At 41.6% G+C, this 23,001-nt stretch overlaps 1 protein-coding gene across 2 annotated transcripts in view; it reads right to left on the bottom strand.

Moving 5' to 3' along the window:
* Fkbp14 (peptidyl-prolyl cis-trans isomerase Fkb14) overlaps positions 1 to 19,849 on the bottom strand; it is a 41,923-nt gene extending 22,074 nt beyond the window's left edge. For both annotated transcript variants that reach the window (XM_014359900.3, XM_023392040.2), the window contains exon 1: positions 19,430 to 19,849. In XM_014359900.3, the coding sequence (XP_014215386.1) occupies positions 19,430 to 19,611 (182 nt within the window). In that variant the 5' untranslated portion in view covers positions 19,612 to 19,849. The remainder of the gene's footprint in view (positions 1 to 19,429) is intronic.
* Between the last annotated feature and the right edge of the window lie 3,152 nt (positions 19,850 to 23,001).

The following is a 23,001-nucleotide window of genomic DNA, read 5'->3' on the forward strand; positions in this document are numbered from 1 at the left end:
GCGTGGATGTCTCTGTATTACGCATATTCCGGTGCGAAGGGGGTACGGGGGCATTCAGGACTCAGTCGCTAGAAATCGATACATGATGATGACCCACCTACGTAATACAGGAAACTGAGAAAAACATAACTTTACAAGCGATTTTTATCGGAGCCAACCCTTTTTTGGTACAAAACGATTACGAAAGTATATTTCACCTCGTGCCAGCTGATAAACCCTTCGTGCACGTATGATACAAATTTTGAGTATATACAGGTATGCTTTTTTCTTTATGGATTATTTTTAATGGTATGCAGCTACACGCTTCGCACATATATTTAAGCTCCGGACAACACCTTGAAGACCTTTAAAATGCGCACCGTACCCAAGCACATCCATAAACATCACGAGCTCCATATTACATCGAACCATGAAATTTTCCAAGGGCTTTTTGCGCATATACGCCACGGAAGCTCAGCGTTGACGCGTCCACCGTATTAGCAGCTCGCTCACGCGTTTATGGTCACGACTCCCGTCTTTCGTGCCGTTAGAATGTCAAATTCGGCCGTAAAGCCCATTGTTTTATGCGTCACTGTAAAAGCCACGCACGCTTATGTTGCTCTTCCTTCGGCCCGATCGTTTTTACCACTCGAGCCGTGAAAAAGCGCCGTATCTGTTATTGTCACGGCGTGATACAAAAAAAAGTTTGTCAACGCGTTCTCACCGGAATATTTCATTACCTCCCGGCCCGGTGTTTGTGGTACGTGAAAATATCCATTGGGACTCTCGGTTTCAGCTGAAGGTGAGCCGAGCGAGCTTGGATTTAATTTTAGCTGACGATGATAGTTGCGGTGACATCCGTGCATATGTCGCGGAGTCAAAGGAAGGGAAGAAAAATAAAGGTAACAAACAAGCTTGCGACAACTCCGTACACAAATGGACGTCAGTCGATAGATCACGGCAGTGCCGAATATACACAGTATCGGCTCGGATTTCTGTCATCTCTGCTGTCAGTGCATCCGCCGCTTCACCGGCCGGTGGATTATACGAGTGGAAAATAAAAGGCACATATGGACTCGTCGAGTGTGATTTACAAGCTAAACCGGGAGCTTCGTCGTGGTCTCTCCTTCCGTACGAGCTTAGTTAGCTTTCGACCAGGGATTCGTCAAATTATTTTATTAATCCACGCATTTCATAAAAAAAAAGATCATATACATGAAACTTTACCGTTCATCAGCTCGTGAAATCTTAAGCTGATTGGAAATATACTGCTTTACGAAATGCAATACTGTCAATTGCAAATGACCAAGCAACAACTGAGCACACAATGGTATTATTTCACAACAGAAACGAGTCTAGTTTAAGTAAAGGAAAAAGCGAAAAAAGAGAAAAAAAAAACCAAAGTGCCTATGCCCGCTCAACTCCGCGCTGCGCGGGCAATCTTTCACTTTTAATTTTTAAACGGGCGAGCGTCCGGCGAAAGTGCGTGCGCCAACGTATACCCGCTCCTCGAGAAGGGGGGGGAGGGGGTCCGAAGAAAAAAAGCAACTCGGTGGGAAAGTTCAGCGTCCGGGTTCGAGTGCTCGAGTGTACGCGAAAGCAGGTCAACGCGGTGGACGGACGGACCCGGGGAAGGTTGCGACAGTGAACTTCGGGCATCCGCACCGGCTTTCTCCGCTCCCGCGAGACTTTCACGCCGCACGGACGGGACGTTATACTCTCCACGGGTCCTGCGTGCGCTTCGGAGAACTCACTCTTTATTATGCGTACCACTCGCACCGTGTACGGCTTCTTTTTTTTTTTTTTTTCGCAATTTATCGAATTTCGTTGCTAGTTCATCATCATCTCTAATTGGTTTTTCCCCCCAAGTACCTCGATAGATGGTGCCCCCATCCCCAATAGGACTCGTAACGAGGTCCGCTAATTATGTTCTCCCCGGTCTTGCACGGTTGATCCGACGACGGGTACACCTCTTGGCTCTTTTCCTCGGCGCGCACCGCCGGTCAAAAGACAGCAGCTGGAAATTGCAGTTGCCCGGAGCTGCTCTCTCTCGCCGAAGAAAACAAGTCAAAGGGTAGGTGTACGATGTAGAGTTCGCGTGGAAACGATCGAGCGGAGGATGCAGGAAAAAAAGTAAAGAGGCTACGGTAAAGAGCAAAGGGTAGCAAATTGCTTTATGAATGGTGCTTGGATTGTCATCCCCGCGGATGGGGGATTAAAAGGTAGCTCGTATAGTCCGATCGATGGGAGGCTGATTACCCCTTCCCCTTCTGGATGGGAATTTTTTTTTTTTTTTACGATGCCGGAACGCGTGGTACAAAGGATGAGAGTAGTCCTTCTCGGCGTCCAATCTTGGTATTCTTGGTTATTCACGTTAGCGGGAGGGTTTTTTAAATTTTCGTTCGGCCAAAAGTCATGCCGACGCTTCGGGCTCTCTCGACTTTCGAGTTTGCTCAGACAGTTGACGAATATTTTTTTTTTTTCCCCCGGCTACGCTCTCGGCGACCAACGATGGGACCCTATAGCTTAATTTTTCCTTTGCAGTCCCTGGCCCGACGCTCCAATTTTTTTGACCACTCGAGTGGATGTGTTTTTCATTTTCTGATGAACGATGGATATATACAATCCAAGACCTACACAGTGCCAACATCAAAAAATTGAAAACAACTTACGAACGTTACCGGGCAACTGGACTCTCGGGCTCTTAGGGGAAACTTACCTGAAATCAGAAAAAAAAGATAAACGTTAGTTGGATCGCAGAATGATAAAATAAAAACAGAGTACAGTAATCAATGACTTTTCATTAAATTAGATGATTAAATGTTACACCTGATGTGCAAACACTCCAGAACGTGTATCGTAACTATAGGGGGGCAAACGACAAATGGTTGGCAAACATAATCACGAAGGTTGATTAAAACTACTAATCTTAATTGAAACCTCGTCAAAGTTTCAGCGTCGGTGGAAAATGTTTGCCCCCGAGCCCCGCGAGTACAGTCAAACACCAGTTCTCGATACATTTGTAAACTGATAATGGACAAGAAAAATAAAACAATATCACTCCTCACCGGAGACAGGGAAACGAGATCCAAGGTACAACTCTACCAGGGACCGAGGGGCATCAGGGTGTATATTTACCCAGGGTGGGTGGGGCAAAGTTCGCGGCCGCAAGCTCTTATTATCCATCCCCGTCGGCAAAGTTCAATGGAGTTACTGTACACCCCTATACATAAGCTCGCGCTGGAAAACCGGCGGATCATTGTATCATCCCCGAGTCTTCCCTCTACTACCGATATTGGATAATCTTCGAGCACCCGGAGAGGAGCAAGTTCTCTCTCTTCTGGGTGTAAACAAATCCCACGTTTGTTTGTACAAAAGTTGTCCCACTCTTCTCGAGAAGAGCAAAGTCACGGGGAATAATCGAGTTCCCGGCAAGGTCTAATCGTTTCGCTTGAGCTCGAGGCACGCGCGAAACGACCGGTTATTACACGGTGCTAGCGAGCATTGTATACATGAATTATCAACTGCACTGCTACGCAGCGAAGCGAGGAAAAAAAAAAACCCAGTGGAAGATTGCAATTGCGACTCGGTCGTATTTTTACATTTGCGCTCTTATAGGAGAGAAAGTTGCCCGTGGCGGTGTAGTGTATGTATACGTAGCGACGTCTCCGCGGCGTGAAAGTTTCGTGCATACGGTGCTCTCGAGGTGTACTTTGTATTGTGGCGATTTTTCAGAATTGCCCGAACGTCGATTGTTGTTACTTTCTGCTGATTTTACGCTTTGATACTTTTCATATTTCATCCTGTACTGTTATTCACCTTTTTTTTTTCATAACGATTCGATTTAGTGCCCCTTTGCTTGTTGAATTAATTGACAGTCGATCCCGCACCTGTGACAATAAAGAAGAACCGTCCTCGCGTTAACGCGATTAAAAATAAACAAGCCCCAGTCGAACGCAGTCGCCCGCGAGGGCTCGACTTTATTTAATTTTTTCGCGCATCGAAATACGAGATCCCACAAAAATCGATAAAAAAAAAAAAAAAAAAAAATGAAAAATCCCCATCCGAACCTGTACGCGGCCAATAAACCAGAGCCGATAATTAGAGCGTCTCCCTCTCCTCTTCGATACACTACACTAGGGTGCCCACGCTTGTATCGGAATACCGGTTTTTCCATTGCTCCAGTTCTCTTTGCCCGCTGAATGTAGTGTTGGAAATAATAATAACAAAAAAAATTTTTTTTTTTTTTAAACGACCACGAGATCTGACAAACGTGAAAGTGCACTCGGGCGTGGAATGCGGACGTGCGCGCTCGTTATATTTACGCGAGGGCCCGAAATTATTGTCGAGCCGATTTGGGCTGTCGAAATTTTGCGGAGCGTTGCTTTCTCGATCCGCCTCACTGCCCGTTTTTTTTTTTTTTTTTTTTTTTTCACGAATCGCCGTTTGGAGACCCTGTTTTTATCTTCAACGCGATCAACCGCGAAACCGGTTGTTAATGAAGGAAAAAAGCCGTTTCGGTCGTTGCGAGTCCCAATGTCGGGCAGTAGCATCGACTCCGAGCTCTGGTTCCTCCACTCGGTAGCGAATCGCCTGAAAGTGGGCTTGTTTCATTTAATAAACCTACGAGCCTTGAATAAATACTTTTCCGAGAGAAGAAACAAAAATAACGTAGCAAACTTTGAATAGTTGAAAAAAAACACAACCCTGATGTTTTCACGCTAAAAAATTTACCCCGAAAACAAACACCCCCACCCCCAGTTTCGTGTGCACAGCCGATCGGTTCGACGCACCCCGGGGCATTTGAAATCGTTGGCAAACACGTTTTGCCCGTAAGCAAACGAAGCATTGACCAATGAGCCTGTACACCACTGTTTAACTGCAAAACCCAAAAGCAAATGACAACCATGGGAGGTCAAACAGCGTAGCATTGGTAATCGAAAAAAAAAAAACTTTTCACGAGTCCAACAGGCTGCCGAGATATTTAGCGCGCTACCGTCCTGCAGGATATCCATCACCTCTGGCCGTATAGTATACAGAAAACTCGGCCGGAAAGCTCGAAGCGCCCATTATGTGCGATGCAGCCCTCGAAAGCTCGATGGGTGCGGTAAATATTTGAGCCCCGGCGAAAAGTGGCGCTTCCCAGCCTTTCGTTAATTATTTCGCGCGACTTCCGCCGAAACTTTCGACTTTGCAGTTCACGCCGACTCCACAACGTTCGGTATAGGTGAAAGGAGAGAGTTGGAGCTTCGACCGCGCAAACGCGTTGTTAATCAGACAACGAGAGAAAAGTGCTTTCGTCCTCCGTGTGGTCCTGGGGTTGCATACTTTGGCTCTATTTTTCTCCCCGATGATGAATCGTAAGTTACCTTTAGGTTGCGTCTTGAGGTACGACGAACTCATTGGGCTTTATGTGTTGACCCTTTGAGAGCGCTTTCGAAGTTTGTACGCTTGTTTTGGACGTGTAAGACACGGTCGGACAACATTTTTGCTAAACATTTGCTTCACGGAACAAAAAGTGCCTCTGTGTTACACCTAGACCGTGTAGCTAAGTAGTGATAATACACTACCGAAAAAAAATCCGATGTGTGTACACTTGCAGTTATTGGGGTACATTTCGTTTCCCCATTGAATATCTCTCGATCTGCCGCGCAGTGCACTCGGAATATTGAAAAGAGTTGACAGCATTATTTTTCAACTCAAGCGAGCGGTACGCAGTTTCTCGCCGTAGATTTATTGTCCAAACGTGGTTTTTTCCAAATCCCCCCGCTCGTTTGAATATTTGATGGGGAGTGATGCCTCGGACGTGACGTGCTGTCGAGAATTTTTTGCGTGGACTCGGCTTATCCTCTTACAAATATTGTTGACGAGGGACTGGGCGTTTTAACATAATTTTTTCATTGTTCTACTATGACGTATGCCAATGAAAATAGAACTATGGAAGTCATGGCATTTTGTCTGGGACAATTTTCATTTCATTACATTGGATGATTGGTTTTTCCTTGACAAATAATTCACAAATCAATTAAAAATAAGTAAAATTATTTATTTCGACCGAAAGTAGACGATGAAACGTCTAAAATTGGATGCTAACAAAGTTAAAATTTTGGAGTAAAATTAAAAGAATAAGAAATTATTTATTTGAGTGAATTGCATCAATATATTGATAATGTACCGAGCAAATATTGATTTTCTGTTGGCTGAGTTTAAGAGCCCGAAGAAATAGTTATTAGTTATCTCCGTTAGATAAATAGTAAAAATACCAGATGTACGTACATTAATACTATATTGGACTCTCATGTCATGAGCAGTAAAAATATGCTCTATGCACTGATTCGAAAATGCTATCTCAAAACTATATCTACGGTCCTCAAATGTTTTACTTATCGTTGGTCAGGAACAATGCATGTACTATTCGTGAAAGTAAAATACCCCACCAAATCAGTTTTCTTATGCTGGTTTCCATGATTTAATGAAAGTGCACTTAAAGATCCCCGTGATTTTACAGAATCGACTTTTCAATGAAAATTTGAAAGAGTGCTTAGCCAGCATTTTCAAGAATTTCAATAAGTTATACTTGGTCTTTCCTCAAATTAACTTGCATCAGAGTTTTACGAATAAGAGCTCGATTTGATGAAATCTTGTAAATATCGTATCATCTCTTTGTTGCTGCTCAAAAATATTACTTGTTTCTTTGAACAAGTAAAATCTAACTTGTTTTTTTCAAATTATATCTAAATGCACCACAAAGTGACACTTGGTTTAATCAACGATTCAAAGAACAAATAAAATCTTCTGTTACCTCTGCATACTATAATACCTTCAAACTATAGTTTTAGGTTTCATTTATTCATCTACGCTGTGCGTTTAATATGACATTGAGTCGAGTTGTATCATTTCTCGTTAGCTTTCGTACGTAAAAGTGAGGACTTTCGTTGCCATCTAATGGGTTTAGTGAAAATGAATCTTTACTTTATCGAATTTCCAAAACTCGATCCGTCATCCAATAAAATGCTATTATTCAGGGCACAGGGTAGCTCGGTTTAAGCTTTTTTTTTTTCCTACTCTTCTTTTCTCCAAAAACTCCTAATGGCATGGTTCGAAGAAGCCCAAATCGATCTACCATCGTCGACGAGAACCGGTTTGACGGATAAAAGAAAAACTTCTTGCCACTTTGTTTGGACTCTCGTACACGTGGAGGAGAAGATTAAAATAAAGTGGAACCAAACTCAGCGGGATGAGTTACTCGCGGTATCGTCGAGTGAAGCATGGCAATGGTTTCCGCCGGAAAGCCAGAATTTTTCGCTATAAATTCTGAAACAAACAATCGACGCTCTCGCGAATGAACACTTGGCACATCGGACTCCACTCGTGTTTGCCAATATTTGGCAATCCAGCCGCCATTCGAATGCAAAGGGGCGACCAATTTATCGCCCCACCGGAGAAAAAATACGATGCTGGAAAACAGAAGTGAAACACAAAGAGCTTCCGTTTAAAGTCCCCAGGAATGCGTTTTCGTATTGACTGGCGCGAGAGTCAGTCACTCTATTCTACGAGTGTCGCGCGTTGACCGTCGGGTTTTTCAACTTTTACGCGCGTCCCTTTGAGACGACAAGGTGCTCCGATTGCATCGAAATTTAATGCACCTCACATCGAGCACGTGTTGCTTGCGCTGCCTGTTGTCGTCGAGGAGCAGAGCCTGAATGTTTTATCCACTCGCGAGTTGTCGAGAGATTGGACTGTCACGCGTTTCTCTTTGTTTTCCGCTCATTTTTTTCGACTCTTACCATAAAAGGACATATTTATTACGATGGACACACATTAAAATCCGAGTGTACAGAGAGTTTGAATTTTTAATTTTTTTTTTTTAATTTTATTTTTAAAAAAATCAACCGATTTGTCTCGGTCTTAATAATTATTAGGCACTGAAAGAGTACTGTCTAAAAAACTTCAAAGAAAAACGAGCCAAGAATGACACGTTAATCCAAAAAATATACTCAAATTTATCAACACTCAACACAATGCAGCTATAATCCAACTCTGAAAAACTAAAAGATTTTCTCTTCAACAAATTTTTATTTTTATTGTAGTACAATAGGTGAATGTATACCAAATTGTTTTGCACATTTATTTACTAGCATTGGTTTGAAAAAAACTTGTGTACGAATAAACCAAAACAAAGGGGTAATAAAATGTTTCCCCATACACATGGTGGTAACAACAACGAATCGTGATGAAAATTTCGGCATGAATATTAAAATGGGAATCATAGACAGGACCTCGTGTATACACACATCTCGAGTGTCGGGATTGCGACAGTTCACCTAGATTGAAGCGAGCCCGTCGAGTGTAAAGTTGCACGCGCATGTGCGAAGATGTAACTTGTGTTTGCGCGTTGAGGACTTTCCATCTATGTTTTTGTGTGCACGGAAGTGCGATAAGACGAACTTGTTGAGTATAGACTGGGTGCCTGTTTGTCTTTCCGACGCGAAACAATACCGCTTTAATTGAAAGCCCCGCGGGCACAAAGCCACCAGCTTGCTTATATGCATTGCGCACTGCACAGGTGTACACGCGGAAGGAAGGGACGCCCGACTTTGATGCGTAGATGTGCTCGTAACGTGTCCCCGTTGTACACGGGATCGTGGACGCAGGAGAGCGAAAATTTTAATCCCCGAGAGCGAAAATTGTAGAAGCGAAGGTTTTTCGGCCACGGCTGGCATACTTACGGTTGAACGAAGCCGAGAGCACACCTGAGACAAGAGGGACACGCTCTGCTGGTTAATTAAGAGTGTAAAACCCCTCGTAAGCTTTACTTTTACCCAGGGCAGTCAAGTGCGATATGAATAAATTTACGGACTTTGAAGAGGATCTGTCTTTTTTTTATTCGAGATTTTTTTTTTTTTTTTTAAACCACTGTCCCACTAACACTGCTATCGCGATGATCCAAGTTTAATTTAAAGAGGCAGTTTCCATTAGCGTGAATAATGCATCGGTTTGTTTTTAGAGTAACCGTTCGCCGCGAAAAAGGAAGACTAATCAGTTAATCGGTGAATCTGAACGTCCACCGGTAGACGCTGCTATCGAGTTATAGTTGTCAAGTTCGGCAATCGCAATTTAAACGCATCCGGTTGGCTGCTAATGAATCTTCAACGCGACAAGTCGCTTTCAACTGTTAGGTAGGTATAGCCAACTGATTTTTTTTTGGTCCTCGTCGTCCTGCCACTTGAATGTGAAAAACTGGCCAAGAGTTAGAATAAGACCGAAAAACGGGTGTGTGGGTGCATGTGTTTTCATTTACATCTTCTCGCAAAATGTTCCATTTGCAGCAGGGAGCCCGACTTGCTGGGGAGATATTTAAACGCGAAGGGGAGAGAGCGAGTAGACGAGTCCTGAATCCGCAACGCTCGGCTAATTTACGTTTTATACGCTTTTCATTAGGAGTCCTTGTGCATACGTATATATATACGTGTGGACGGAAAACACGTCCGGTATATAAAGTGGGTGAAGAGCAGCTCGAAACGCAGGCACGGATACTCCTCCTCCTCCTGCTGGAAGAATATATATTGCGTACCTGGTGTGTACTCGTGAAAACATGTGCTTCAACGTTACAGACGAAAGAAAATAATAAGTATCTATGTTGCTCTACATCAGGGTACAGTACACGTACTTTTGACGATTAGTTTACGTAATTTTGATTTTCATGAGCCAAGTGAATTGTTTATAGAAATTTACGTTGATTCCTCGTTTTGAGTTGATTAATTTTGTTACTTTACTCTAACGAGCTCGTAAAATAGCACATATATGCTTCAAAGGTTTTTCACCACAGTGATTCTTCGAGTTAAGTAAACGAGTGTTATAAGTATATTTTAATGAAAATCTGGGTATGCAAAATTACTTTCCATTTTTTGAGAAACCTGGAGGTTACTCTGGATTACGAGAAATGATTAAAATAAATTTTATCCATCCTAATACGAGCTTCTACGCAAAATTATTGAAATCAGTACTTTAACTTTATGTTGTTTTTTTTCATAAGAATGAATATTAAAACAGAGAAATGGGAAATTATTAATACAAATACTTAGATGTAGACAAAAGATTTTCAAATGCAGTCGAAACGCATTTAACTCGATGGCGCTAACAATTCCTTTCATTGAACGTGACACTCTATAAATAGACGGTATAAGTCTACTCAAGCTCGACCCCTTCTCCTTTCATTACTTTGTCCTCTACTTATCTGCTCGAGAGCTAAGGTTTCGCGACCTCTAGCTCACTCTCATCTTCAAACTACAATTACACGCTAGCAATATCTCTCGTCTGGCGGTTTTAGTTTCAGGTCTTATTACCCATTCAAAATCTCATCAGTGTACGGTACTTCTAGAGGATTTCTCTTTTTAAAGACGGAAAATTTAATCGAAATGGAGGAAAGTGGGAAGGGCGGAAGGTAATCCTCGATCAAAGTGGTTATTATTGGGAATCTCGATGAACCGACAGACCTGATTTTCAAGCTACATTTGCTCCTGATCCTAAGCTGTACGGCTGCTGTGGGGAAATCTCAGTCGAATTCAATGGCAACTGGTACAAGGATCTTTCGTTTAATCAAAAAGTCGAGAATTTCTTTTCATCTCTAAATTCAATTTAGTTGTTTTAAATCAAACAATGCATGTATATAGTGATATGTTAAATATATAGAAACTATAGAAACTCTACATCAAGCAATATGCTAGATAGTGAGTACAGAAAAGACGAAAATTTCACGAAAATGTGCCGTGATCAAACGATGCGATGATTTTAATTTATGTTTGTATTCCCGCGAGTTGAAGGGAGTAAAAGAGCGGGATCCTGTGAGAGAGAAACTTGGACAAAGCTCAAAGGGTAGGGGAAAGAAAATTACGGGCACTGGATGCTAGTTTCGTATTGTGCCTAATTATATGAATAAACAGAATAGTGGTAATACGTGAAGAGCTTATTCATATACACACATGTTCTACAACCGATTTTATTTTCATTTTTTGGGATTTCTTGGTAATTTTTCGAATATACTAGTACTCTGTTATTAAAAATCGGAAATGTTCAAATTTAACTTTAAAAACAAGTATTTTCAGCTACTGGAATTTTCTTCATGCTATTGACATGTACGTTTTAATTAACTTTTCAATGTAGCTTGCTGCACATTTTTGGAATATTTCATGTTGAGTTCATACTCAATTCAGTCGGTTTTTAATATTTCAAATACCGCTTTTTGTGCATTTATATTTATAAATCCTGCATATACGAAGTTTGCAAAAGCAATATCATAAAACAGTAAATTACATTAAAAAAAAGCTAATTATAATTGTTTCTGTGCTACCACTGTGAGCTAATAGTGTGACGTTGATTTTGAACTTTTGAACTTTTTTCTAGCTAATTTTGTACTTAGTGCTTTTCAAGTAATAAAAAGCCCGTAGACACTGGATTGACAATTAGGAGCTTTTGAAATCCACCTCATTGAAAAAACTCACCGGTACGAAATAGGAGAAAAATAAAAAAAGAATCAACTGACACAAAGTCAAGGGAAAAAAAGTATGACTTTCACAAACATTTTTAATCAAACTTATTCGATAACTCCGTCATTCACAAATCATACAAGGAGTCAAAGTACCCCCCCGTACACTTCGCTTCAGTTAAACAAGAGCGCCGCGGCACGCCGCGAGAAAATCTTTCCAACTTCCCCTTGCGACGAAAGTCCCGGGGATCGAGTGAAACAAGAAAACTTTTGAATCGGAGGAAGATCCTCTCGGGCTCGCGGAAGCATCTCGCAAGCGCGTTCTAACGGTTTTCCCGAACGAAACGCACCTACACCAGCCGCGCAGGCAATCACGAGAGCAAAACAATCAAATCCCTTCTTTACACCAGCACAACTCGCTCGATAATACATTATCCCCGTCTCAGCACATGCCGTGTCGTACATATTTTTCACCTCCTCTCGTCCCGCCATTGTACACTCGGGAGCGCACGTACGATTACACAATGAAGGCCGCGCGGCGCCTCAAAGCCAGAGTACAGTGCATAAAACAATAGCGGATGCCTCTCACGGATAAGCAAACGAGAAGAAAAAGGCGAGCGGGTAGACAAAGGGGAAAAAAAAGATTCCCCCGGTGGAGGAGGCACGTGAAATCGCGGAAGGTAAACCAGCAGAGAGTGTATACATTGTACGATCTCCTCCCATAGGGAGGGTGGGGGGGCGAGTACAGAGGACCGCGCGTATCGCGTGCACACAAAGGCAGCGCGTAACGTCTCCCCTGCGTTTAGCTCGTCGACGTAACCGTGTGTGTACAGGGATAGGTACACACGAGGTGCATCAGGTCCCCGTCATTGTGCGCGTCGGGGACAAATTGGCTCTTTCTACATCTCGCCTCCCTCTAATGAGGATGAATGTTTGCGTGGGGCGGGGCGTGGGCAGATATGTGTATACGCGCTGCAACAGCTCCTCGCGTTAATTAATGCAGAAGCCGATTGGTTTCGCCGTACCTGCCCGTGTATACTTTTGGGAACGACCTGCCACGCGTTGCGGATGAGTGGAGGAGTCTGTTTTTTTTTTTTTTTGTTCTTCTTCTTTTGTTCTATGTACGTATACGGTAAGTACAGTTTGGTCTTTGAAATTCTTTTGGAAAACAGACGCGTACGCGGATACAAAAGCAGACTCGTACATTCAGACTTACATTTTTTTTTGTTTTTTTTTTTTGTTTTTTTTTCATCCTTTTGTGCTTCAAGGGGCTTGTTTATATAAGATACATATGTGGTTAATTAAGCGACATTCATCGCGAGTGTTTCATTGTCCTCAGTTACATAATTATTCATGACGATCGTCGAGTCTTTGCGATGTACCTACTGCAAGCTTGAACGAACTGTAGTTGGAGGGATAAGTACCGGCTGGAGACTATTGAGTTATTTTTTACCCATTTCATTATTATTGGTTTTGGAGGTGAACATGTGCATATACTATGTGATATGATTTTGGGACTAATGGGATGTGTACATTATACTTTCATCCTCGAATACCACGAGGCTAAATTATTTAAAACAGAAAACGCTTGTATTGATGGGGCATTAAGAGAAATTTTCCCATCTGTGTTACTAACTAAATGAGTATTTGGTGATGATGATAAAATGATAAAATGCTTTGAAATCACTGTGGTGTCTCTCAATAAAGTAATCATCTTTTGACAAAAAAGAATATTGGCATGTGAGGCACAAATTCTATAACAATTGAAGAATTAAAAACTATTAAATTCAATGGATCGAAAAAATTAGCTTCGTTTTATATTTAAAAACGAAACAGAGCACAGGTTGTAATACAATATTGTCTCCATAGTTTGTAAAGAACTCATGGGAAAGGAGCTGGTTAAATCGTACCTTGTTATTAATGCTTTTAAATAATGTAGATTTGGCTTCAGCTCATTTTTCTCATTCAACATGTTTGCCTCGCATTTATTATTATTCATCAACTACTGTAGTTTATCATTATCACTACTATTTTTACTAACCAACTATAGCTTTTTTTCTGCAGTCTTAGTCCATCATATATAAACGATAAACTGACTTTTATTAAGATTTATACTGTTCGTGATGATAAAAAAATCCTTCGATCTATAATCGTGACATCTAAAGGCAGCAAAATTCAAGCAGGAAATCCATCGATCGATCGAAATACACGATACCATCGCCATACACGTGCCTCCATTTCAATAACCCACCTTTCATCTCTAACAGTTCAGATTATCAGCGAAACAACCACCACACGCTGCATCACACCCACGCTGTACAGCCAGGCGTCAAATCTGGGATCAGCATTCGCAGAGAGAGAGAGAGAGAGAGCACTACTTTATCTAGCCACGGATGTCTGTCTGTGCCCATACGTAGCGTGTTCGCGATAAGCGCCTATCAGGATCAAATCCACGGGGAGATCACACAGACAGGCCCTCTGTGTCAGCGCATCGAGTCCGAAGGCCTGAGCTATTCTTCCTGCGAATTTCCAGGAGAGGATTTGGCGGGGTTGCAACGTACTGGGCGCACTTATCTTTCATCTGGCTCTTTTTTCCTCCACTCATATACATCCTACACGAGTTGTGCCATCCAGCGTGCCAGACCTGATAATGCCGCGAGGCGACCTCGTTGACGTTGTCGGCGTCATGGCTTGCATTATCGGGTGCTGGAGACGACCGGATGCGACGTGACGTTGCGTCTGTGTGTGAGAGACACGTGTGCACGATAGAATCATCCGATGACGTATCTCATGGATTTTTCTCGGCTTCTTATGTTTCATTTTCCACTATCGATTTGCTGTCGCTTTTTTACGTTCTCTAGTACTTTTTTTTGTTGTTGCGCTGAAGTGGTTTTGGTATGGAAAATAAATTAAGGAGTTTTTTAAAAAACCAGCCATATATGTATACCTACTGTACGTAATGATAAACGTCCAAACATGTAAATATTTGTAACATGCTAGAGTACAAAGAATAAACTTGATTTTGAAAAAAGGTATAACTGGATGGGAAAATATTTAATCTGGATAACTGTTTCCTCGCACTGGCTTAAACAGGCGTTTCAATTATTCGACATTGGTGTACCGTTCGAAATAATAATGGTTATGTACATTTACCGTGGGGGTTTTCTATCGATCGGAGCTACACGTCGAAGCCCTCCAACAATCTGCCACACAAGACTTTTTAACACTTCTTCCACGCACTAGCGATGTTCCCGTGCACTTTGCCGAGATCCAAAGTTTCCAGCGCGTACGAGCTTTTTTCTGCGTATCGCGCGCGTTGCCGCTTCAACGGTAAGAACAAAAAGCGAAAAATGTTTTCCCGACGCCCCGATGCGAAAATAAGTGCACGCCCGCGTATGTGTGCCAGGCCTTAAACACTGTAATATACTCGCATTTTGTGTGCTCCTCCTCTTTGATTCTCGCAAGCTCGTTTTTCTCCGATCCTCATTCAATAACGCGCAAGTAAGCTCTTTCTCCCCAGTGCATTGGCTCGAATACTCCTGGCAATAACCGCATGGGCTTTTTTTCGAAAAATGTGTTTGTGAATCACATCCATCCTTTTTTTTCCCTTTTTTTTTTTTTTTAAATTCACGCTCAAGATAAACACTGTTTATTCTTCGTCCAACGGCATTCACGAAACAATAGCGGTGTAGAATATTCTTGTCCGTTCTATTCCGAGAACAAAATAGAAACAGCTGCATCCCCGCGCAGTTTTTCAAGCCACAAGCGCGAGTGGAAATAAAAAAACTACACGCACGAGCTTTCAGAGTATTACGGCCATACGGCACCGCGTTTAAAGCTCGGGCTGAATGAGGGAGAGTGCATGAAAAACGAAATAACGAGGAAACGAGAGAGAAGACCCGGGCGCGTGGTGGGACGCCAACAAAAAAAAGGCACGGCACGCATGTGCCACGGCAAGATAGCTAGAGAGAAAATGGCTATTGTAAGCGCAAAAGTACAAACATACATTCGTATATACAGTCCAGAGGGACGTACAGACGAGCGTTTTGATGCACATCACAGCGTTTTGTTCGTCGTTACATCGCTTTAATAGTGCCGGTGGTTCTACGGAGAGACATTCTCATGACTCTATTTTTTTATAATCGTGTCTTAATTGATTGCCCTGAGCTATGGTTACTTTTTGCTCTCCTCTCCAAGTGTACATTTGACTTTTCAATCCCAGCGAGTTCGTGCTATCTTTGCCAAAAGCACCGAAATACGTTTATCAAAAGAAACTGTTGTTTTGATAATTTTTTTATTTTATAGCTTATAGTCAAACCTTTTTATTTAGTCAAAACTTAAACTTTTTATACGGACAACAAAGTGTACGTTATTATTCTCTTAGTTATACGCTAATTATTAAACGATAAATAAATAGGTTGCAGAGCAAAAACGCTGCTCAAACAAATGTCTTTTTAATATTTTATCAGAGGAGAAAAATGGTTAAATAGCACTAGATAACGCTAATATCCATACAACTGATGAGGTTCCTTGGTTAATATAAATACGGCAAGACTAAAGTAAAAGTAAAGCAGAACAATCACTCATTTCCATACTCTGGGATGTAAGACCGTCGAATAAGCTCTTTTGCAAGTATAAAGTGCCGTCCAACAATTCGATTCTAAAATGGCACTCTGAGAGGAGAGAGCGTGAAAACGCGTCAATCAATCCATTAACTTTGAATTTTTTTTTTTGCGGACACTGAACTACAATAGGAGGTACTCGGCTTGGTCTCCACAAGAACGGCTTAACTGTTCTTCTCCCCGTCTATACGAGCACATTAACGGTACTTACAACGGCCCCACGTATCGCAGGGATCGGTAAGATTTGGCGAGCCCGGCCATTTTTGGGTCTCCACTCGTTGGTACTATTTAGCTGATGTGTACTACACAAAAACCTAGCAATGATAAATCAAGGCACAGAGTGTACGACGGCGTAGTTGGAAACGAAGATTTGGAGCTTTCAAGGAAAAAAGAAAGGTAAGACGCTAGTGGATGAGGCTAATTACTCAAAGCACATAGACTCCCTCCCTCTTATTCCTTCGCGCTTCCATACATACACTCATCTTATAAATTTTGTTTTTACTTACACACTTCCTACTACTGGATAAACATGGGCCCAAGGATGTCGCTCGTGTACGTACGTACAGGTACGTATAGGCCAAGTAAGTATACGCAATGTTTGTTTGGAAGATTTATCCTTGGCTCCGGTTCTGAGCTGCTGCTGTCGTAAGTTAGGGTTGAAACCGATGCGCGAACGTTTCTGGCATCATTTGTCTCCCCAACACTCTGAATAATCGTTCAGAGTGACGAGCGATGAGAAAACCGAGATGGGGTACGCATAACGCGCTCGGTGAGATTTTTTTCATTTTATCCCATCACCGGGTAGCACCTGTAAGTTATAGTTTCGTTGCGAAACATCAATTCTTCACAACGACGAGCCGGCGACGGCCGGGAAAACCGAACGTAAGTATATATATATATGTATTATACGAGCGACGCTTCACACCTTGAACCAGCTCCGAGGGATCCCCATATACGGGCGGCGCTTTTGACTCGCGCCCGCGAGTATATTTATGCAGTACACGTGTATAACCGAGACGACAGCCAGAGAGCCGCTTCTTCTTTCTCTCCAGCCATCCGCTGCGATTTGCAAAACTGCCAGTTTCAGATGCGCATAAGCCAGGATCGAGGAGATCGCGTTACATGCTCCCTTCCCTCTACTCGCATTCCATGTGTTGTACGTATACCCGCATCTGCGTCTATGTATAATGTATACGTGATACGATCGAGAAGGGGGCAAGTCTTTATCGACCAAACAAGATATCGAGTACGTAGCCAAACTGATCCGCTTTTTTTCGAGACGCGCTCCAACGGGATGATTATTCTTTTAATCGCGTGGTTATCAACAGGGAGGACTCTGAAAGACGATGGTGGGGAGTGAAATGTTGAAAAATAAAACTCTGTCCGCAAAAAAGTACTCTGACCCCTCGAGCGTGTAAGGAGCACCTAATACGTAACGAGTCGAGCAGTTGGAGCTCGGCGCAGGAAAAGGCTCGTTAAGGCTCTTTCGAGTCGAAAGTCTCGAGCGTCCGGTATAATGGGCGTCGTAATGGACTTTGCCGAAAGAAACAATGAGAATTTCCGCGGAGTGGTGGATAATATTTTCAAGTGCCCTTTCGTATCGGCGAAAACGCGAGGGGAAGCCTTTGGTCGTTGTTTTTTTTTTTTTCCTCCTTCCCAGCTTGTGCGTCGTCAACAGAAATAAAAAAGGACGCGAACTTTATTGGATTTCTCGGTGTTGCCGCGAAAGTGGAATCTGGTCCGTTCCCCGGTAAAATATTTCCGAGCACGTGTTTCTCCGGGGGATCGGTTTACTCGGCTGGAAAAGCCTGAGAAACGGCTTCCATATGGCACCCCCTTCTTTTCCACTACTATGTCGGGCAGAGCCACGCAAATCCTCGTCATCGTGACGTAAGTCAAACGCACCATTATTAGCTGCTCCGATGTCTGCTCGCGTGAGCAGTGCCCGCGGTACGAAGGTGACTGGATTTTTTTTTCCCAACTTGTGGAACTTTGGTTCGTTGATTAAAGTCTCGAACTTTCGTACAGTGTGGGACAAAAGAAGCATTTATTTTTTTGAAAAAAGGTTATACATCTTTTGATTCACGGTCTGGTGTATATATTTATTCTACAAATTAATTACGGGGGTCTCACAGAAGCCATGCGATAGAAGCAGTATTGTTTAATTACAGGGTTGCACAAGGTTTAAAACTACAAACGAGTGTTTCTGGTGCATACTATTCGAGAAATGAGACTTTATGGCTTTGAGTACGACCCAATGGTAATAGTAAGTAAATTACAAGGGATCTCGGAGTGCTGAGGTGTACTTTCACTTTATAAATTAAATCGGTATGGTGCGATTATCTGTTGGAATCGGAGGGGCTCACTTTATCAAGATTCATTCGCGCTTACATCCAGAGCTATTGCTTTTTCGATGTAGTGAAATATGGAAATCCATTAGGGAAAATTTATTATTTGCGATTAATTTGAAGCTCAGCTGCAAAGGATTTATGGGTTATTGCACCGGCTGCATCCGCACCGATGAAAAAAGATAAGCCAAAACTTTCCCCTAGGGGTAGAAAAAAGTAAAATAAAAAGGGTGAATTCAAATAAAGAAAGTTAAAAAAAAAAAAGAAAATTTGTAGTTTCTCCAAAGGATCATATTGATTGTGATGGAGGTACGTGCTTCTACGGTCCCTTTTATGAATGAAAACTCGTTGATGAACGTTAAAGGTGGCTCTGACGCTTGTAAAAGAGACAAAGTTTGTTGCCTCACGTTTAGAAAGTAACGCATGGTACTTATATACTGTTTGGACATGTGGGTAAGGGAAAACTGTTCTTTTCGTTCTACTCTCTCTCGATCTAGTAGATAACATGGGCTCCAGTTTTCATTGTTCACTGACCCCGAAAGACGCTCAAACTATACGGTATTCAAATTCCAATTTATAAAATTAACTCATTGTCAAAATATTAATGAAAATCCCTTTGTGGTTATAAGCATTGCCGCGTTTCTAACTTTGATGAGTCTAACTTCGGTGACTCATGCCGTCCACTTGACTTCTCTGCGGCATGTATACGTCTCATTCCATATGGAACATCGGGTCCTCGAACATCACTACTACAGCCGTGCCACGCTATACTGCTTTCACGAAAATCGATCCCACGCTCGATCCGACTACGTCGACACGAAAATCGAAACGATTTCCACCCAACTTGTTACTACTATATCGATCGGGAGTTTTTTTTACCGATCTCGAAGCAACGAAAGTCCGACCACCCGATCATGACCGAGGGTCTCGAGAAAAAAAAAAAAAAATCCCTCTTAGAGTGAGAAGCGGAGCGGAGGCGCGTGGGTGTCACTGACCTTGAATCGAACTTCGTGCCGTCCTTGAGCGTGCCGGTATAGTGCATGGTCAGCTGGTCGTTGATCTTCGACTTAACGTCACACACCTCCGGCACGTACGTCTGCTCCATCTTGAACTCCTCGGCGAGGACTGCCCCCCAGCCGCAAGTTATCGCCAAAGCGATCAGCGCTATCTTGGCCATTTTACTGTACTTTTTTGTTTTTTTGGTAAAATAATTGATCGGTAACAAAAACAAAAAACAAAAAAAAAAGAAAAAGAAAAAAAAAATAGACGGTGCTAAAAAACGACCGTCCCGATTGTGGGGAGGATGTTGTTTGGAGCAAAAATCGGAGTTGCTTGTGGGCGGACGAATCGAGAAGGCCTGCGCGAGCAAGAGGGAGTGCAGAAGCAAGAGAGCCTCTCTATAGCGTTGGCGGAGTGCCGGCGGACAACTGGCGGCCGTTCGTCGCACCGATCGCCAGCTAGCCTCTCTTTCGCCCTCCCCCGCCCCCCCCTTTTCCATCTACTCCTCCTCATGGTGATGCTGGGCCAGAGGAGAACGGCGTGCTTGCCACATTGCGCCGTCTCATAGGCCCCGCAAGCATGCGCGCCTCTCCTCGATATGTAGGTCTTCGGCGCGCGCGTCTCTTTTTTCTCTCCTTTTCTCCTTATAGGAGCGAGCTCGTGAAAAACCATCCGCGTTGTCGCGCGAGCCGGAAAAACGTGAAAATCCCACTCTGGTAGAATCAATTGGCTTTTATCTGCTTGAGGGGCCTTTTTCTCATCTACAGTTACGTGGAATTTCAGTTTACTTTCCAACAATTATGTTCATCCGGAAAAAAATTTGATCAACAGCCAGTTATTTTTATTCCTGAGATTATTTAACAACTCAGATGTCTACGTGTTTTACGAGCTGTCAGTTTTACACTGTCCCCTGTTTCTGGAAAAATCCCCAGTGGGAGACTTACTTTTTTTTTTTTTTTTTCAACTTTTAGTCCCAAAAATGTATTATGTGCTTTTTAATGTTCGCATGATTTTTTGTTAAACACAGCAAGATCAGTTAAAAAGTTGGACAAAAAATTTTTGCTTGATTAATTAATTCATGCAATCTTCGTGGAATCACTCATGTACGTCCTCTACATGCGTTCTATACTCCAACACGACACTCGCCCCGCGATCTCGGCGTGTATACGTGGCACTCTGTGCTATCTCTAGCTGCTGCTGCTACGCATAGTTTTTTTTTTTTTTTTTTTTTTATCTCTCCTCTTCCTTTCTCTCTTTACCATCAGAAAATTATTTGCTCACCGAAGCGTGTGTGCAAGGTGTTGTGCAATTTTTTTGGAGTTATCGCGCGTTTCTTTGATTTATTTTTCATATCGCAATGGATTTCGATTTCTGATGGCCACTTTTACAAGTATAAATTATCTGAACGCTGTGTTACATGTGATTCCAAAAATAATATTAAATTAAATTCGTTTTCACGTGTTAGCCCTGAATTAATGAGATGATTTTCAATTAAGTAGCTTACGTAATCGGAACGTTCTCTGTCTAGACTGTTTGGGAATAAATGGTACATGCACTCCAATCATGTAATTTTTTAAATAAACAAACTAATGAATACAACAACAAGTAAAAGTGTATGTATCTCACTTAATAATCTAGAAAAAATGAAAAACAATTCTATAATGCCTAATGTATGATCTTGTAGGTGTCGTTGCTACTTAACATTACAACTAAATTATAACTTGATGGCAGATATCAGATACTCATAGTATAACCGTCTGTTAACTTTTTTTTTTACTACTTCAGTTATGTAAATGGAGTGTACAGTAAAAAAAAAAAAAAGATACGTTATCATTGTGTGGGCACACAAATTGTTTTTACTAACTATTCGACATACCAATAAGCACCATTGAACACGTGCTATGTGCCCATTAACGGTTGTACTAAAATTCCAAAATTCTCCTATGCACACCTGTAGATGCTTCAAAATGACTTTTCATCGTGGGAGGCGGTCATGACTGCTGCTTCGGTGTCAAAGTCTTTGTAACATTGACGGTCACTGCCAGCGATACCGAAATAATTCCAGATCAATTCGATACCTCGTTTATCAGAGTAAAACTCTAGTAGCACCTGCGAGTCGTTCGCTCGAGCCTTTCCGGCAGGCACAAATAAAGTAGTCCACCGTCGCCACCAGTGGCAAGCTCCCACGAGTTGTTTGCAAGCGTGTGCTCATCGCGGTTGGGCCACGTTTGCTCGGATTATTGGACCGCGTCTCAAACTTATCGTGCTGGCATTTTTTTTTGCTTTTTACTGCTATCATTATAATTTTTTTTTTTTTTTTTATAAAATTTGCAGTGGTCGTGTGTGTGAAAAAAACGAGGAGCTTATCTGACCAACGTGAATAATAAAACGATTACAGAAGTGGAAGTCGACGTCTTTTTGTAGGTAAGATTTTATTTTGAGGCTTAAACATTAACTTTTTTCGACATTTTTTGCAAGCGTGGAATTAAGTTGACAGTATTTCATAAACTTTTAACGGTAAGTTGTTTCAAGGTTGAACTATAAAAAGTTATACAAAAAATTACCAAGTGTAGCAATATATCGTGAATTTTAAATACGAAGGTATTGAAGTAACAGATAAAAAATAGATAAAAATTTTATTTGAGAAGTAACAATCGTATATTTTATCTTAAAAACATCTGTTTAAGCAATACATTTGAGTACAGAAGACTATTTTCAACCCAAACAATTGAAACTTAAAGTCTTTTTATGAGTGGCGATAAAGCTTTTACACGAAATCTTTATATCTCTAGAATTTCCCACGAAGTGCTGTACATTAATAAGGAAGATGCCATTAAAAATTTTGGAACTTCTTCATGAGTAATATTTATTAATTTTTACATGAGGAGGAAAGTTGGTAAAATACTGAAATTTCTGTCCCAGAATGAAAGGGTTCAAACATAATATCTACAGATTAAATAATTAGCACTAGTTCTTTATAGTAGCATTGATGAGAAATTTTTTAAATATTGGGCCCTGGTTTGTACTGTGAGACATTAATTGGACCGTGACATTTAAATTGTAAAAACTGCTGTCTCGAGTATTTTAAACTGTATACGTGTTATTTAAAACTGGAATTCAATTCCATTCAATTTCTGGTCTACTGTCTGACAGATACCAGTTGATAATAAACGTATAATTAAATCGATAATCTTTATTCACTAAAAAATGGCACATATGATATAGTCATCTACCCATTTAATCGACGGTATAGGAGTTAAATAATTCTATTAATGCAATACCCTACTTCTTAATTTTTAGTATTCCGATGCTTTCAAATATCTCTTCAAACGTGAGGCAAAACACACCAATGTGACTTACTTTAATGAAAATAAAAAAAAAATAAAAATTATGAACGTACCGATAAGATAACAACGACAAAGATCAATATCAACCATTTCACAATTAATTCGAAACATTGAAACACAAAAAATTTGACAGAAACAACTTGAGCTCGGCTGTGTCACCAATGACTTATCAACAAGCTTCGAGCAAAGTTTGGCGTAGAAAAACCCCGAAAAAACAAAGG

Source organism: Copidosoma floridanum, unplaced genomic scaffold (assembly GCF_036245765.1).
Source record: "Copidosoma floridanum isolate Cflo_tuat_1 unplaced genomic scaffold, Cflo_Japanese_pri ptg000001l, whole genome shotgun sequence".
Classification (NCBI taxonomy): Eukaryota; Metazoa; Arthropoda; class Insecta; order Hymenoptera; family Encyrtidae; genus Copidosoma; species Copidosoma floridanum.